Source organism: Lepisma saccharinum, chromosome 8, assembly GCF_977018435.1.
Source record: "Lepisma saccharinum chromosome 8, izLepSacc3.1, whole genome shotgun sequence".
In the NCBI taxonomy this organism is placed as follows: domain Eukaryota; kingdom Metazoa; phylum Arthropoda; class Insecta; order Zygentoma; family Lepismatidae; genus Lepisma; species Lepisma saccharinum.
Window position 1 is genome coordinate 82,300,609 of NC_139236.1, and position 17,168 is coordinate 82,317,776.

General features: G+C 37.2%; 1 protein-coding gene across 1 annotated transcript in view; it reads right to left on the reverse strand.

The window, feature by feature from the left end:
- Positions 1 to 1,081: 1,081 nt before the first annotated feature.
- The window catches only part of LOC145991864 (uncharacterized), a 37,031-nt gene continuing 20,944 nt past the window's right edge, over positions 1,082 to 17,168 (reverse strand). The window contains exons 13-18 of the mRNA XM_083127902.1: positions 12,906 to 12,983; positions 10,479 to 10,556; positions 7,880 to 7,939; positions 7,235 to 7,258; positions 3,271 to 3,389; positions 1,082 to 1,204 (exon numbers count right to left, since the gene is read on the reverse strand). Of these exons, the coding sequence (XP_082984028.1) occupies positions 1,139 to 1,204; positions 3,271 to 3,389; positions 7,235 to 7,258; positions 7,880 to 7,939; positions 10,479 to 10,556; positions 12,906 to 12,983 (425 nt within the window). The 3' untranslated portion in view covers positions 1,082 to 1,138. The remainder of the gene's footprint in view (positions 1,205 to 3,270; positions 3,390 to 7,234; positions 7,259 to 7,879; positions 7,940 to 10,478; positions 10,557 to 12,905; positions 12,984 to 17,168) is intronic.

A 17,168-nucleotide genomic window follows, 5' to 3' on the forward strand; every position in this document is an offset into this window, starting at 1 on the left:
TACAGGTAGGTCATGTTCAAATTTCGTTTTTCCATTTTTTACAAAACAAATTCAGGGTTCCCTTCCAAGTGTGACACCCGTTACTACCAGTTGCCTCTCTCACTTTTTGCAATTTTTTGCCCCCGCACTATGGCCTCTTAATACTAAGCTTTTTCTACAAAGAAAAAGTAAACTGCCCCCCCCCCCCCCCAAGTGTTGGCATCCAATCACCGCTACTGCATTGAGAGGGTTGTGTATAAATGTTTCAAGAGCTACGAAGTATCTATAATATTTTATATCACAAGAAGTAGCTACTTACCAGTCTTTTGTAACTAGATGAGTGAGAATTAAATCCATGGTAAAACCTAATAATCTGAAAAAATCGGTGTAGTACCTCGTCATAAAACGTCTTGCCTACCCTTGACACTTTGCAAGAAATAGTGAGACTGTTTCCATGGTTTCAGTCATTCTTCTCAGTTCCTTTATTGTGAATGCCATAACAATGCAAATGTTGTGGTCCGATCCAATCTACTGAAACGTTTCTACAATTACAGCTTTCTCATACGCAGTCAAACGGTTAATGTAATGCTGTCCAGATCTCCTATTGCAATAATGGGAAGGTAAAGTAAATGTAGCACCATATGTACAATGAAAGCAAATTTGTGATGGGCATAATGGGAAGCCATGCTACGTGGAAATATTATTTTTTTATTTTCAATTTCACATGTGGCGATTAAACATTAAACGAAAGACAAATTAAATATATCGGTATCTTACAAATAATCGAACCGTGAATCCGTATCACGCATACTACTAATTCGAAGGGATTATGTCTTATTTTTAGACAGTGTTAAGCAGATTCTGTATAACAGTTCTGCAGCAATGAATGAAAATTGTCTACGGACACAAAGTGTTCATTTTTCCCTTAAAATTGCTAATTTTGCACATTGTATGGATTTGGAGACCAAATAGCGATATTTAGATTTGTTTCCAATTTGTTGGTATTTTGGATCACTCTGAGATGGCGTAAAGGTAATGTCGTAGATTTAGCTTAAATTTGGTAGCATAACAGGGTAGCATAACTACTGAAGGGTCAAAACACTTCTTTCATGTGTGAAAATCGTATATTTTCGATACGTTCAGTGTAATACAATGTCATTCAGTCATTTCTTCGTGTTTGTCTCTCACTCAGCGCTTTACTCTCACGGTGTCTTTTTTCTGGCATCTGTTGTCCACATGAAATGAGAAGAGAAATAATATCAGTTTCCATGCGTAGAGAAACATTATTAATGTGAAACTATAAGTTTCATAGTTATTTACGACATAACTTTCTTTTAGTTCCGAATATTATTATTATTACTAACTGACTAACTAACTCTCTAGCCTTCTTGAACCCGAAGGTTCATGACTGTAGCAACACAGGCCTTCCATCTGTCTATCCTGAGCAGATCTATATACTTTTTCCATCCCTACCAATTTCCTTTCGATCCATCTCAACATTATTCCTCCATCTTCGTCTTGGTCTTCCTACTGGTCTCTTACCATCAGGTTTCCAAACAAAAATCCTGTAAACTTTTCTTTCCTCTCCCATTCGTGCCACATGGCCTGCCCAACTAAGTCTTCTTGATTTAATCATTAAAAATAATAATAATTATACATGAATACAAATTACGTAACCTTCTCCACTCACCTGTCTCCCCATTCCTTTTAGGCCCCGTGGGCCTCCCCGATGGCGCAGTGGTAGCGTCGTCGCCTTGTAATCGAGGGGTCCCGGGTTCGATACCCGGTGGAGGCACAAGTGGTTCGGATCCCACTTTAAACTGTAGGTCCAGTCCCGATTAGCCTTACTGTGCATAAAGTGGACTTAAAACAACAAATCAATCAACCTTTTAGGCCCAAATATTTTCCTAAGGATCTTATTTTCAAATACTCTCAATTTATGTTCCTCTTTCAATGTAAGGGACCAAGTTTCGCATCCATATAATATTACAGGCAAAATTACTGTTTTGTATATTTTTAAAAGTTAACATATACAAAACAGTAATTTTTCCTGTAATATTATATGGATGCGAAACTTGGTCCCTTACATTGAAATAGGAACAAAAATTTTTCTTACTAAGAATTTGAGAATATGAATTAAAAAATGTTAATTTAATTTCGATAAAATGGCCATAAATTAGATACAGCTTAGGCATTTCTAGTGATTTTATTTAACACAGTGAAAGAAGTGTATTTATATTTTGTAAATATATGCCTCTAGATATACTTCTAGAGTTGTAATTGAAGTACGGAAATAATGAGAACGATTGAGCATCACACATACACACGCACATACACACATGTTTGGTCTCTCCCATTGCGCCGTCGCCTTGTAACCACGGGGTCCTAGGTTCAATACCCGGTGTATTATCAAGCGCAGCAGACAGGACGCCAGTGATGTCAGTGAAACTGCTGTTGTCTCATTTTTAAGCTATCCTGTTGTTTCAAGGGTTTGTAGACGTCTTACTTAAATAATTTTAATATTAAATACTTATAATAATTGTCAGCTCTTTATGATAAATGACGCAATTTATTGGGACTGAAATGATTTATAAATATCAGGCTGACATTCAATTTCGGGGGGTAACGGTGCCCTTTTGTCCCCCTTCTCCGGACATCCATGTTCTTTCATTTCCAGATTTGTGAATCTTGCATTGGAAGTCCTCACCTTCCTACTTTCGCCGTCCATTTTCAAATGTTTGATGCTACATGTTACCGACGTGTTTTCAACCCGTGCAAAACCTTGTTACACGTGTTAAAATGTATTGAAAAAAAATGGGTTCTCAGTAAAACAAATTCTATAAACCCTAGTAAAAATTGAAAACATAACTGTAGAATCTGCTTCCTATTTCAGATTTTCAAGGCCTCTTCCATTACCCAAAAGAACGGAATTAAAAAGTGCATATTTAAACGGATCCTCATTTTGACTATACCAGCCTGTTATTCACCGACTCGCTTTGGAGATATCACAGTGAGGCAAATAACAAGGTATTAATGATTTTGTGCGTGTATGTTCATTTGTGCAAGAATTATGGAATACTGAAGTTTGTTTTTTTAAGTTCTCTTGATGCTCAGATATGCTAATCGGGACTGGACCTACAGTTTGAAAGTGGGATCCGAAACACTATGTGCCTCTACAGGGAATCGAACCCAGCACTCTTGATTACAAGGTAACAGGGTTACCAATATGCCACCGCAGAGGGCCTTTATGGATTTTTAAATCAAAGGAGTGAAGTGCATGTAGCTACTTACCAAATTCCTTCCTGAACCGGCTCCAGCGCCCACTCCAGCCAATGCTCCAGCACCTGCTCCCGCTCCTAACCCTTTACCTCTACGCTGACCTACTCCTGACCCCACTCCTGCACCAGCCCCTGGTCAGTATAGAGAAAGAGACTTACTATGTTGTACATCTAAAACAATGTTACATTGCACATTTTAAAAGCGATTCTTCAAAACTATAGATCTTTTTATCCCTTACTAAACATTGGGCAACTTTCAAATTTGTTTCTTATCCTAAAAATTCACAACCTTGTCCTAAACCGTAGATAATATGAATTGATTTACTAACACACACCTTGCAATCTGTGTGTATCCCAAAGAACACAATGTAGGAAAGCTTCTTTTCTTTAGATTGGATAGTTTGAAATGCAGTTCATGCTTCAAAAGTGATATATCTTTTTTCTTCAAAGCAATGGAAAGCGTGAGATTTATTTTTTAGAAACAATGGTGCGTTTCAAATTTATTAGATTCAACAATACACATTAGAAATTTGTATTTTTTGAAACAATGCAACGTTTGAAATACGTTATTATAAACAGTGGAAAGCTTGAAATTTGTAGCATTAGAAACAATGGAATGCTTGAAATTTGTTGTCTTAGAAACAGTTGAAAGCTTGAACTTTGTTGTCTTAGAAACAATGGAAAGCTTGAACTTTGTTGTCCTAGAAACAATGGAAAGCTTGAACTTTGTTGTCCTAGAAACAATGGAAAACTTGAACTTTGTTGTCTTATAAACAAACAATAGAGAACTTGAAATTTGTTGTCTTAGAAACAAACAATAGAGAGCTTGAAATTTGTTGTCTTAGAAACAGTGAAAAGCTTGAACTTTCTTGTCTTAGAAACAATGGAAAGCTTGAACTATGTCTTAGAAACAACGGAAAGCTTGAACTTTATTGTCCTAGAAACAAATAATAGAGAGCTTGAAATTTGTTGTCTTAGAAACAATGGAAAGCTTGAACTTTGTTGTCTTAGAAACAAACAATAGAGAGCTTGAAATTTGTTGTCTTAGAAACAGTGGAAAGCTTGAACATTGTTGTCTTAAAAACAATGGAAATCTTGAACTTTGTTATCTTAGAAACAATGGAAAGTTTGAACTTTGTTCTCTTAGAAACAATGAAAAGCTTGAACTTTGTTGTCTTACAAACAATGGAAAGCTTGAAGTTTGTTGTCTACAAACAATAGAGAGCTTGAACTTTGTTGTCTTAGAAACAATAGAGAGCTTGAATTTGTTGTCTTAGAAACAGTGGAAAGCTTGAACTTTGTTGCCTTAGAAACAATGGAAATCTTGAACTTTATTATCTTAGAAACAATGGAAAGCTTGAAATGTGTTGCTTTGGAAACAATCGAAAGCTTGAATTGTGCTGCCTTATAAACAATGTGGGGCTTGAAATTTTATTGAGTTAGAAAGAATGGGTTGATTATTTAAAATTTATTGCTTGAGAAGCTAAGAATGACTTGAATTTTTTTGCGTTATAAACTGAAGGAAGGTTGAACTTTGTTGCGCTATAAACAATAGAGAGCTTTATATTTGTTACTTAAGAAACAATGAACTATTTGCATACCGATTTATTAGATAAACTTGTGTACTTTGACTCGAAATTAGAAGTCTTTATTTGATATAACTATAAAATGATTTCCTAATTATACGTTAGGTAAAGGTACAATATTTTTCTTACTATGTAGTGCTGCCACCTGTGAACCGTACCCCAGACAGTAGCGTCCATAACCTAACTACAGCGCCTTGAATAACGTAGTGTGGAAAACGACCCAAGAAACTGGTTCCCCGAGACGATGACAAGTAGATGGCAGTGCGATCGACCCAGGTGCTAATTTTGTTATGAAAGTAATGCGGCTCAGTTAGTTTTTGGAATATATTGTGTAGATTTGTTTCTTCAGAAAGACGGTAAGTGAATTGATGGAAACAGTTATATTTGTGGAGTGATTTGCAGTCACGAAATGGCATTAATTTGGAAAGAAAAGTAAAATAAAATTAATAAATAAATAGCATGCGTAACACAAGAAGAAACATCGCAATGTGATTCCGGACGTCAGACGTCAGGTCTTGGACTGCGTATTAGAGTTTATTTTTCTATGTTATTAGAATATAAATAGTATCCTGAGAGATATTTCATACCGAGGCGACAAACCACAAATGTCGCTTCAAAGCGAGCAGTCGGAAATCAATGCAGCCTTTCGAACCGTAGGGACAAAAGCTCTGACTGCACCGTTTCCTCAAGGAGATTTTACACCAAAGCGACACGTGACAAACGATACGAGGATTTCACATCAAAGCGACACGGGTCATTCGGTCCAAGGCAACATTCATAACGAAGCGACACATGTTGCTTGGAAAGGAGCCAATCAAGAGCAACATTTCACATCGTAGCTGCATGACGAGAAGCACAGGCCAGCGTTCGGTTGGTGAAATCCTCAAGCGATAAGTGTCGCGTGCCGCTTGTCGCTTTGGTGCGCAATGTCACTAAAGCAAGACACTCATTGCATCGCGTATGCGCGAACAACAAACCACGGCAACATGTTGCAAGCTATTGAGGAAATGGCCCAGTTTGAGCGATGCAGAAGCGACAAAGCGACATGTGTGGCTTATCGGATCGCCTACATTTGTTGTTGTAATGTGCGGTTTATCGTGTCGCCTATCTGTTGTTCACAAGCAACGCTTGCTAATAGACTGAAGGCACCATGTCGCTTGTCACTTAGTTGGGAACTCCCCCTGTAGCGCGTCGCTTCGGTCTCAGCACCCTTCCTTTAAGGAGCTTTCCGACCGAAGTAACAAGTAGCACGCGAATACGGCATATGAACGTGTCGTTTGCTGTTTGGACCCTCATGTGCAATGAATGCTATTTTATAGTCTGGAAGTGTGTGTGACAGTGTGAACATCCCGTGTCGCTTGTCCCATTGGTTTGAAAGTTTCCTTACACTCATGTCGATGGCACTAAGAAAGTTTTGTGGGGTTACCCTTGTCGTTTCATGCAATCATCATTATCATCATCGCCGCGATTTAAAGTTTAAAGCGGAAGAAAAGAGACAGTAAATATCAAAAATACAAATGCTTCCGTGTGTATATCTTTAAAAGAAATGACGATGATGATAATAATAATGAACCTAATTCATACACAAAAATTTAGTTGCCAAGAGCATTCCACGCGTATTTTTTTCTCCCGTATTATTAACGAAAGTATGACTATAACAGGACGTGGCCGACTGTCTAGAATGTTCGTTAATATCTTCGCGACCACTGTATCAAATATCATAGCAATTATCACATTCATAGAAATGCTTCATGTAAAAGAATAAGACGTTGCAGCGAAAACTCCATTTACTTCCATTATAAACAGTCGAACACCAAGCACCGGGGTCAACACCAGCGCCTCTAGCGGATCATTTTCGAGTGGAACCAGCCAGAGAGCGCAGAACCGTGCGCGTTTTCCACACTACGTTATTCAAGGCGCTGTAACCTAACCCCGCAAGAATAAATCTTGTGTGATTGTCAGGTTACGACCCCTCCTAATCCATCGCTTGGAAATTTTCTATTCTGATACTCAATAACAACTTTACGCATCCAGTCAGTCCTATCAAATTGAAAAAATCACACTTTTTCAGACTAACCTGTTATGCTCTTAACATCAGGTGCCTTCCGTCCATGCCTTCTGAAACAATCGCTGCATTGTAATTTGTGACTGTATTTCGTGAAACCAAAGAGCACACTGCGCTTTTCTTGCACAGGCTGCATCACTACAAACGCGGTTAACAGATGGTAGCACCGTAGCGTGTACAAATTTGCACCATTGCATGGCATATTATGAAGCTATAGCATTGTTAGATTTTGCAGTTTACACGCTATAAATAATAATAATAATAATGTTTTATCAATGAAAGACTACACTATCACTCTGCACATCAATCTTCTGGAAAATTCTTACCTAGGCCAATTCTCAGAGTAGGTACTGAAAAGAAAATATACATAGTTCAGTAACTTCTATAGCCCAAATGATTACTGTTATTCTTAACGAGTTGTAATTTTGCATATAAGCGACGCTATATTACAAAAATCAATTCAAATCGAAAGTGAAGATGAATTGTGACATCAATAAATTCATAAAGGGATACTCACAAAGTACACCCATGCCCTGACCAGGACTCGAACCCAGGATCGCAGACACTGTGCTAACCACTACGCCACGGAGATCGGCGTACTCATACTTGGAGTTTATACTGTACTATATCACGTTCAATTCACAATGTAATTGCCCGACCCTGTGGCCGAGTGGTTAGCACATCGGGCTGCGACGCCAAAGGTCCCGGGTTCGAATCCCGGTCGGGCTTGGTTGTTTGTGAATGTCCATTCATCAATTTCATCATTTCATCACTCATCCCCATTTTCGCAAATTAGCCAAGAGGCACAAAACGCAAAGTAAAATAAACTAAATCAATCAATCAATCAATCACAATGTAATTGTAGAAATTACAATCCGTTAGTAGTTTTAATTAAACAATGTAAATGAGAATTGCTTCAATTTACGTAACTGGAAATATGTCGACATGATGAGTAGCTAGAATAGACGCACCTGGGTCAAAGTGATATGCATTCGTGTGCGACCGTACAAACGAGTCATCAGAAGTCCCAACTGAAAAAAAAAAAATACTTGAATCAGGTTTTATTGTTAGCTAAAGACTGATAAAATATTAGATAATTGCTAAATATAATCTTGAAGAATGTAATACATCATAATTAACACATTAACCTGCCTGTACGTGAGGGAAGAGTTATTACAGGTCTTTACTATAGTGTTACTATGCATCATTGTTTCTAGTTAGTACTTAACAGTTATTTCATTAACTTTAAAAAAATGTTTTGGTGAAATGTAACGGCCTTTTTGACACCAAAATCTAACCCTTTCTAGTTTTCTTTACGTTCTCCTTTCGAATGACCTCCCAGTGAAGACAAATGGGTTGGAATTGAAGATACGGATCCACACATTCTCAACATTTTATGGAGGTGATGTTATCAGCATCGGGTTCCGGCCGCCTTCCCCTCAAACGTTACCATTTGTTAGAGGCTGGGTGAATCCCGAACCCCCCCCCCCCCGTGCAGAAACACTGCTGAAAAAATTCCTTCTATAATCACCTACTTCGGAAATTGAACCTGAGTCTCTCGAGTCGCAGTCAGACACCCTACCGCTTTTTTTTCTATTCATCTAATAATGTACGAGCTCCAAAATTTGAGTTGCGATATACCTTCCTTTACAACTTTTAGGAACTTTGCAAAATGCTTTCTGTTTTATACAATAGATTTTTGCATTAATTCATGATGTAAAAAATCTTAAATATCATATGCATATGTAATATTATTGTACTTTAATGTATTGTAAATATAACTTAGTTCTTGTGTATTACCGAAATTCTGAGATTGTTGGAATCTGTGTAGTGTAACAAGCAGATGTAGTACGACATATTCTATTTAACATCGTTCATAATTGTTGCCACATATTACTTGCTGGTTGGCATGTACTTATTACAAGGTCTATAAGATCTGCTTCATTACATATAGTACATAAGTACGTGTTACTAAATTGTAGTATATATATTTTGCTTTTTGTGACGTATTTATCATGAATTAAAATATTCGACAAGGATTAAACTTTATTTGTTAAATGCTTTGCCCAAATAGTTTGCCATATCATGTTCCATGCCGTGTTGGGAGTTCGTTGCGTATTTGGGTCAAGTTCCCGTCAGTTCCGTAATTAGGTCAAGTTCCCATGAGTTGCGAATTTAGGTCAAGTTAGCGTTGATTGATACAAGTCGTTCATTTACAGGTTTCGTATCATACTTCCTGTTCCCAGCCGATAAACACATTCAACAATTGGCGTTAAAAGATAAGCATAGTTCTTTCGTATACCTTCTGTGTCCATGGACAAGGTCAAGGGAATTGTGTCCAGTATAGATCGAACCAATTTTTTTGTGTAGCTGTCTGGCTGCTGTACTGATGTGTGATCACACCTGTTGAACAAGGCCCCAGCTTTCCACTCGTGCGTCAGGCCTAGGGCACCTAACTTTCATTGTTGCGCTGCCGTGTGATAAGCAACTCTAAATAAATGACCTTGCCACATGAAATACGTAGCTGACGATTCCAATCGTATTGCAAATGTTCTTGGCTGTGGAAAAAAGTGCTGCCACACACCAGTTTAACAACTTAGAAATTTATATTATTTATATAATTTAAGTAAGTTCTCCATAAGAGTTCGGTATCCATGGATTGGTAATTTGCAATTCTGTACTTCTTTGAGTGCACGCGTAAGTTATATTATTTTAACCTCCGCAAAGTGTAATATTTAGGCTTAATGGTCAGCGAGGAAAAGGATAGCTACCAGGGTTTCAAAAACAATTAACAATTACATAAAATAATAATAAAATAAAAACAACGACTTCTAGGTAAATGACAAGATCAATCTGGTATGTCACACAGTTAGAATTTTACATTAATGATAAGATAAATAAAAGTTTAACTGTGTGACATGCCAAACATATTGATACTGTAATTTAGCTATAAGTCGTTGCTTTCACTTTTATTTTATATTAATAAGTTGTCATGTACTTCTTGAAACTTGTAGGAATGAAACTTAAAATAAATAAATAATCGTATGTTTATATATTTTAAACGTACGTACCTACGCCCATCTATTGGTTAATGCAAAAAGTACGAAAAACAGTTATATTTATACTTACATACGCCCCCCAAGAATGATTTCGATCCTGAAATCAGGAAGAACAAACTATTCAGTCATTGAGAAATTATTGAAACAATCTAATTTACAAATGCGAGACTTACCAAGATGTTGGTAAATTTATAACTTCTGGATAAAGTAGTGTGAGTAATGTGTATGTTATAAGGAGGCCTATGTTTGTCGATATTGAATGGGCAGTGGTAGCACCGTCGCCTTGTAATCAAGAGGTCCCGTCCCGGTTTCGATTCCCGGTGGATGCACACTTTAAACTGTAGGTCCAGTCCCGATTAGCCTTACTGTGCATAAAGTGGACTCAAAACACCAAAACGATCAATCTATCGATATTGAAGTTTCTGAAATAGATATAGTGAATACATAAGAAGTATTAATTTACCTCTTTCCTGGGACACCCTGTAATTCCGAATATAATGGTGAAACTCACCTGTCCGAGGCCACTCTGCTTGTAATTTTAAGCACCTGGCGTTGTCTTCCGCTTTGCTTGTCAAGAGGCTGCACGGATCTGTGTTGGAGACGAAAACAAATGTAAAATAAGCCCACCAGACCAGAAAATAAATGGGTAAATAGGCTTCCAGGGAAGACATTTATAGAGGTGCAGTCACATTCAAAATAAGCCTAAATGCAATTCATAAATGCACATACTTATGTAATTTAAGTTAATATACACGGTGGAAGCATATAGTGGTTCTGCCACTTTAAACTGTAGTCCAAGACCCAATTGGCCTATATGGGCATAAAGTGTGGGTTATCCATTTCGCTGCCCACATCTATGGATCTCTGATGATTAATTTATCTTCCAACTTTTATTTCATTCCTGAAATGAACTCTTTGAACTCCGCACATTGATTGATTTGCTTTATATTACTTCGCATTTTGTGCCACTTTTGGCTAATTTGCGAAGATTGGGATGAGTGATGATATGATGAAATTGATGAATGAACACTCACAAACATCCATGCCCAGGTCGGGATTCGAACCCGGGACCCCTGGCGTCGTAGCGCGATGTGCTAACCACTCTGCCACGGGGGCCAGCTTGAACTGAGTAAAATCAGCAAATGTCACAAATTCATTTTAAAGGGTTTCTTCTTGATCTTGGATAATGCGATATATATATATATATATATATATATATATATATATATATATGTATATGTATATATGTATGTATGCATGTATATACAGAATAATAAAATAGAGATATTCAAATTCTTTAACAGTGTTAAATTATTTATTGATACATTATACACACACACAGTGGCGCAACCACAAGGGGGACGGGGGGCATTGCCCCCCCCCAACCCTGGACGGACAAGAGTTCTGGGGGGGCAAGGGGGTAAACATTGACGGCCCAAGTGTGCATGCAGGGGCCAATTAATTACCGCCCACAACTTTAAATTTTATGCAAATAAAAATTGTTTTCGTAAAACTTTATTGCTCGCCTTGCTCGAAATGTCCTGCTTTTCTTAGTCTTATCAAGTTCAGAACCGTAGCTAGGGGGCGACAGGAGTCGGCCCTGGACACCGAATGACCTAAATGAAAATGTTGGAAAATTGATTGGTTGATTTAAGTCCACTTTACGCACAGAATGGCTAATCGGGACTGGACATACAGTTTAATGTGGGATCCGAACTACACTGTGCCACTACCGGGTATCGAACCCGGAACCCCTTGATCACAAAGCGACGATGTTAACACTGCACCATCGAGGAGGCACAAAAGTTGTAAAAGAGAGAAATTATTTGCACCCTATTAAATCAATATTGATTTCAACCTGCAAAAAAATTGGATCCAGAAATGTTCTTGCTCGCGTCGCTCGCTGTATTTCATTGTTCTCTGTAATGCATTGTAAATTTCCAGACAGAAAAATAAGACTTGTCTTAATTGATTTTGTTTTAAATGCATGAATAATTGTTTGGAGGAAAGGGAGCGTGTACATTTGAGAGACAATTTATGTAATTTTTGCTGTTGGTTTATTGTGAGATGGATGAATTGGTTGTGTAATGTATTTAAATAATATATGTTGTATATGCATGTATTACAGAAACTTTGAATACGTACACAATTTAGTGTGCACGTCGCTCCATGTTGCATAGTGTGAAACATATATAGTGCATGAAAGTTATATATGTTAATGTAAAAAAAGAATAATATCTGAAATGCATTTATCAAGCATTTTCTGTCTTTCAAAAATAGTTTGTGTGCTTGCTTTCTATTATTAATGTGAAATAGAACTGGTTGAAAAAATAATTAAAATCGTTTGTTAGAACACAAATACTATAGCACCAACTTGTACCCCCTTTTGCATAAAAAACGTATTTGATACTACTATTACTACTACTACTACTATTAATAATAATAATAATAATAATAATAATAATAATGTTTGTTCGGGTTCGAATCCCGGCTCGGGCATGGATCTTTGTGAGTGTCCATTCTTCAATTTCATCATATCATCACTCATCCCCATCTTCGCAAATTAGCCAAAAGTGGCGTAATAAGCGAACTAAAATAAAGCTAATCAATAATAACAATAATAATAATAATAATAATAATCATGTTATTATATTATTATTATTAGCATTATTATTATTAAAATTATTATTATTATGATGATTGGTACGTTTATCCTGGTATTTTCCCCCCTCCAGACAAAAATTCGTGGTTGCGCCTCTGCACACACGTATACATACACATGTATGTATGTATCTCCATATGTGTTTGTGTGTATAATGAACCAATAAATAATTTAACAGTGTTAAAAGGACATGAATATCTTTATTTGGTTATTTTAAATCTATTCGGTGCATTATGAGAATTAAACATTTTGAAAGAAAAATGTGAACTTTCTTACCTGGGATGTGTCTTCTTTCCAGTTCGTACAGACATTCTTTCATATTGCTTACGCTTGACTGTAACAGGGCCCATGGATCTGTAAATGATGATAAAAATATTATTGCGTGTTTCATCGTAAAATATACAATATATGTTCCGGTCAATACATTCCGTAATATAATTTCAGCTAAGACTTGCTTGAGGAAAAGTTACGATTTCTAAATATGTATTTTTTTATTACTACGGTAGTACATTTACGACACGATAATCATAAGGTGTCGGGCGATTTCTGATGGAATCATGTTTCAGAGATTGCGAAACAATACGAAAATCCTTTTTCAGTGCTCAACACATAATAGCCCTAAAACATATCTTCACATGTATTGTAATTGCAACACTTAGAAATTATGTTCTCACCTTTATATTATTGTTCATTGTAGTCGATATTTGTACACATGCGAGGTTTTAAAAAAATCTGAATTTCCGCAATGCGTGAAGCTAGAGAAGTGAGCTTTTTCGAAAGCTGAATAAATTATAACCAAAATATAAAATTGTATATTATAAGACGTGTGTTTTGTCCTTATGCTGTAAAGGTAATAGAAATCTGATTTAGTTGCCAATAGATGGCGATGATAACTCACTAGTTAATGACGTCACTCGGCAGAAAGTAACATTTTGATTAAATGTCTTACGTCGTTGTTTAGGTGCTATTTAATTGTTGCAACACATAGCATGCACGTCATAATTCTAAAATAAATCATTATTGTGTGAAGTAACTGTTGATAAAAAGGCGAAGTAGCTACAGTATGTAACATTCTTATTCGTACACATAGATTTTCAAAGAAAATGCTTTAATATCTGAAAGAAAATACACTCTTTTGAAATTGTTTCTTTACAATTCAATAACTAATATCATTAGGAACATAAAATCTTACCCAAATTCTGTATAACCAATGGAAATGATAAATTAAATGAAACTGAAAGAGAAACATGCCATTTTTTGTACAACTTTTCTATTCGTACACTTAATACGTAGAGCGTCGATTATCCGAACGTCGGTCAACCGAACGACCGCTTAACCGAACTGTGTACTCGCTCACTTTCAGATATCTGTAATGAAAAAAGTACGTGACTTAGCTGCTCGTAAGCGTGTAGGCTTGCTTAGACAGACCAAAATAAAGAATTTTTTTAAACGTTAATTTTGTGTACTGTGTGTATTGTTCATGCAAAATGCGTATGTAATATGTACATATTTTTGTTTAATAAACTGTACCACATACTATATATTCCTACTAAAGTTGCCTTTGTACGTTACTTTGTAATACATACTTAAAGAGATGCCTGTTTTTATGAATAAATTTACTGTACAGTACTTCTTTTTGGCAAATAAACACGTACAGTTCGATTATCCGAACAAACCAGTTTTCCGAACACCCATGCCCCCCAATTACTTCGGATAATCGACACTCTACTGTAATATAAAAGAAAAAAAACATATTCAGAGCAAATTGACTGACAGTTCTAATACTTTGATGCGTATCCTTTGGCTTTAATTACTGCTTGACACCTGTTCTTCATAGAATTAACCAGTTCCCGACATGTTTCAGAGATTATTTTATTCCACTCGGCTTGCACAACAGTTTTGAACTCTTGTTTGGATTTGACGCCTGCTTTATGGAATCGCCTCTTCAAAATTGCCCATAATTCTCAATGGGATTTAAGTCTGGACTTTGAGCTGGTGTTTGTAATACTTTGGGCACATTCCATATATGCCAATTCATGTTAACTCGCGCCTTATGCTTACTGTCATTGTCTTGGAATCTGTAGATAGGCGACATGTCCATTTTTGGGCACATTCCATATAAGCCATTTCATGTTAACTCGCGCCTTATGCTTACTATCATTGTATTGTTGGAATCTGTAGATAGGCGACATGTCCATTTCTTGGGCACTCTGCTTTACATTGTTCTTTAATATGTCCAAATAGACATATGCATCCATGATACCATCAATAAACTGGATGGTACCAACACCTTTGGACGACACAGCCCCAAATCATTAATGACCCACCACCGTGTTTAACTGTTGGAACTGTGTTAATGTGATCATTGCCTTTATTTGATTTTCTCCAGACCCTATTTATCCCATCTGACCCGTATATATTAATCTTGGACTAGTCTGACCATATGGCACTATCCCAAAATTCCTGGTCCTTGTGGATAGGCCTACAACAATACCTACGCCAGCATTCCGCTTGACGGGGAGCGCGCCTGCATGTTCAAACTTGTTACGAAGTTGCAAACTGCACGAAATCACCCGAATAGCGGTGGCGCTGTATGCGAGGAAGATTGAAACTCTTGCCTGTACGAATAACAATGTTGCATGAAACAGCGTGTTTTTCTCTTTTCACAAATTATATGCCCTGTTTATACACTTTGAACATACATTTTTATTGACATTTGTTGGTGAAACATTCATTAACATTAATTTCCAGGTACATATGAAAATGATTATATATACTAGTAGATATGACATTTTTTTCTCGGAAATTCTATGTGTACGAATAACAATGTTACATACTGTATGTCTACCTGAAAATCTTTCGACGTACCTTGCTCGTGATGTTGCTGTGTAGAAGGCGCATTGATACGATCACCAGTTTGGGTAAAATAATCCGAACGATTAGCCTTACTGTGCATAAAGTTGACTTCAAACACAAACTCAATCAAATATGGAGATGAGTGACGATAATTATGATGAAATTGTTGAATGGACACTCACAAATCCATGCCCAGGCCAGGATTCGAACGCGGGGCCCCTGGCGTCGTAGTGCGATGTGATAACCACTCTGCCACTGGGGCCGGCATCTATTTTCGAAGCTTGGGTAATATTTAAGAGCTTATTGTGTTCGTTCATTTTTTCTGGTCACTCCAACATTCGTCCTTATCGTTGAAAGTAAACAAGAGGGATATAATATGGTCGTAAAAATAGGAAAGTTACCACATATGCCTGTCACGTGCCGAAAGGAACGACCTTCTTTGCTCGTTTTCTTTTTGTATTTGTTTTAGAGCTAATGACAAAAGAGAGAAAAGAAACAAAAAAAAAAACGAACAACCTATTTTCATTCATCAAGGAAATAAATCGCCAGCTCAGAACCTGATTTCTTGAAAGCTCAAAATGGACAACAAATATTTCTTCCGAGGCCGAATGACCACCGAAATAAACGCTGTGCTAATTCCTTGATGACTCATGGTTAACATTGCTCTTCTGTGTGGTGTTCACGACTGACAGGTGTGCAGCTCTGCCTTATCTTGGATAGAGTTTCGGCGTTGACGCTGCAGTGTTTCCAATTCAATATCGGTTTTTGTCTTTGTTTTCTTGTAATAGGTGAGGCCTCAGTGAGGCCTTACTAAATATTTACACTGTACTTGTGTGTAGTCTATGTTGTAGAGAGACGTTTCATGGAAGACGCACAGCGATTCATGATAATCGAATGACGTGCAATCTATGCCTGTACTATCGAGCTAGCAGAAGTTTGTTAACCAATCGTACATATTTATTTTGCGTTTACGAAAACACTGACACTCACTCGAATATATTGTTTAATGCACTAAATCATATTTGAATTCACGTATTAAGATTCAAGTCCGCCCACAGAAAGGGGGGGGGGCTCGCCAGCCCCTAAGGGGTATCTGGGAGAAAGTCAAGTAATTCGAATGACGACATTCTAGGGAGGACGTTTTAACCAGAAACATCAAGATCATGTTGACTTTATGGTATGACTTGAGATGACCGGACCCCTCTCCGATTTTCTTCATATTTGACATACTCACTTACTGAGGACTCCTAATCACGAATCTGAAGTTAAAATTTGTCGGTCACGTCTAGAAATTGCGAACCATTGACGCTAGCCTCACGAACCATTGGCGCTAGCCCCACGAACCATTGGCGCGTGGTTAGGTTAGTTTCGGTTAGGTTAGGCAAACGTAGTTAAAATTTGGTGTCCTGGTAGCAGGATCTAGAACTTGGAAATAATTGCGAACCATTGACGCTAGCCCCACGAACCATTGGCACGTGGTTAGGTTAGGCAAACATAGTTAAAATTTGGTGTCGTGGTGGTATCAGGAATATATATATATTTGTTTGTGAAACAAAAAAAAATCGCAAAAATCGACAGTTCCCATTCCGAAAACTAACGCCTTATTTTCACTTATTTTGCAATTTCTAGACGTTTCCGACAAATTTTAACTTCAGATTCGTGATTAGGAGGCCTCAATTAGTG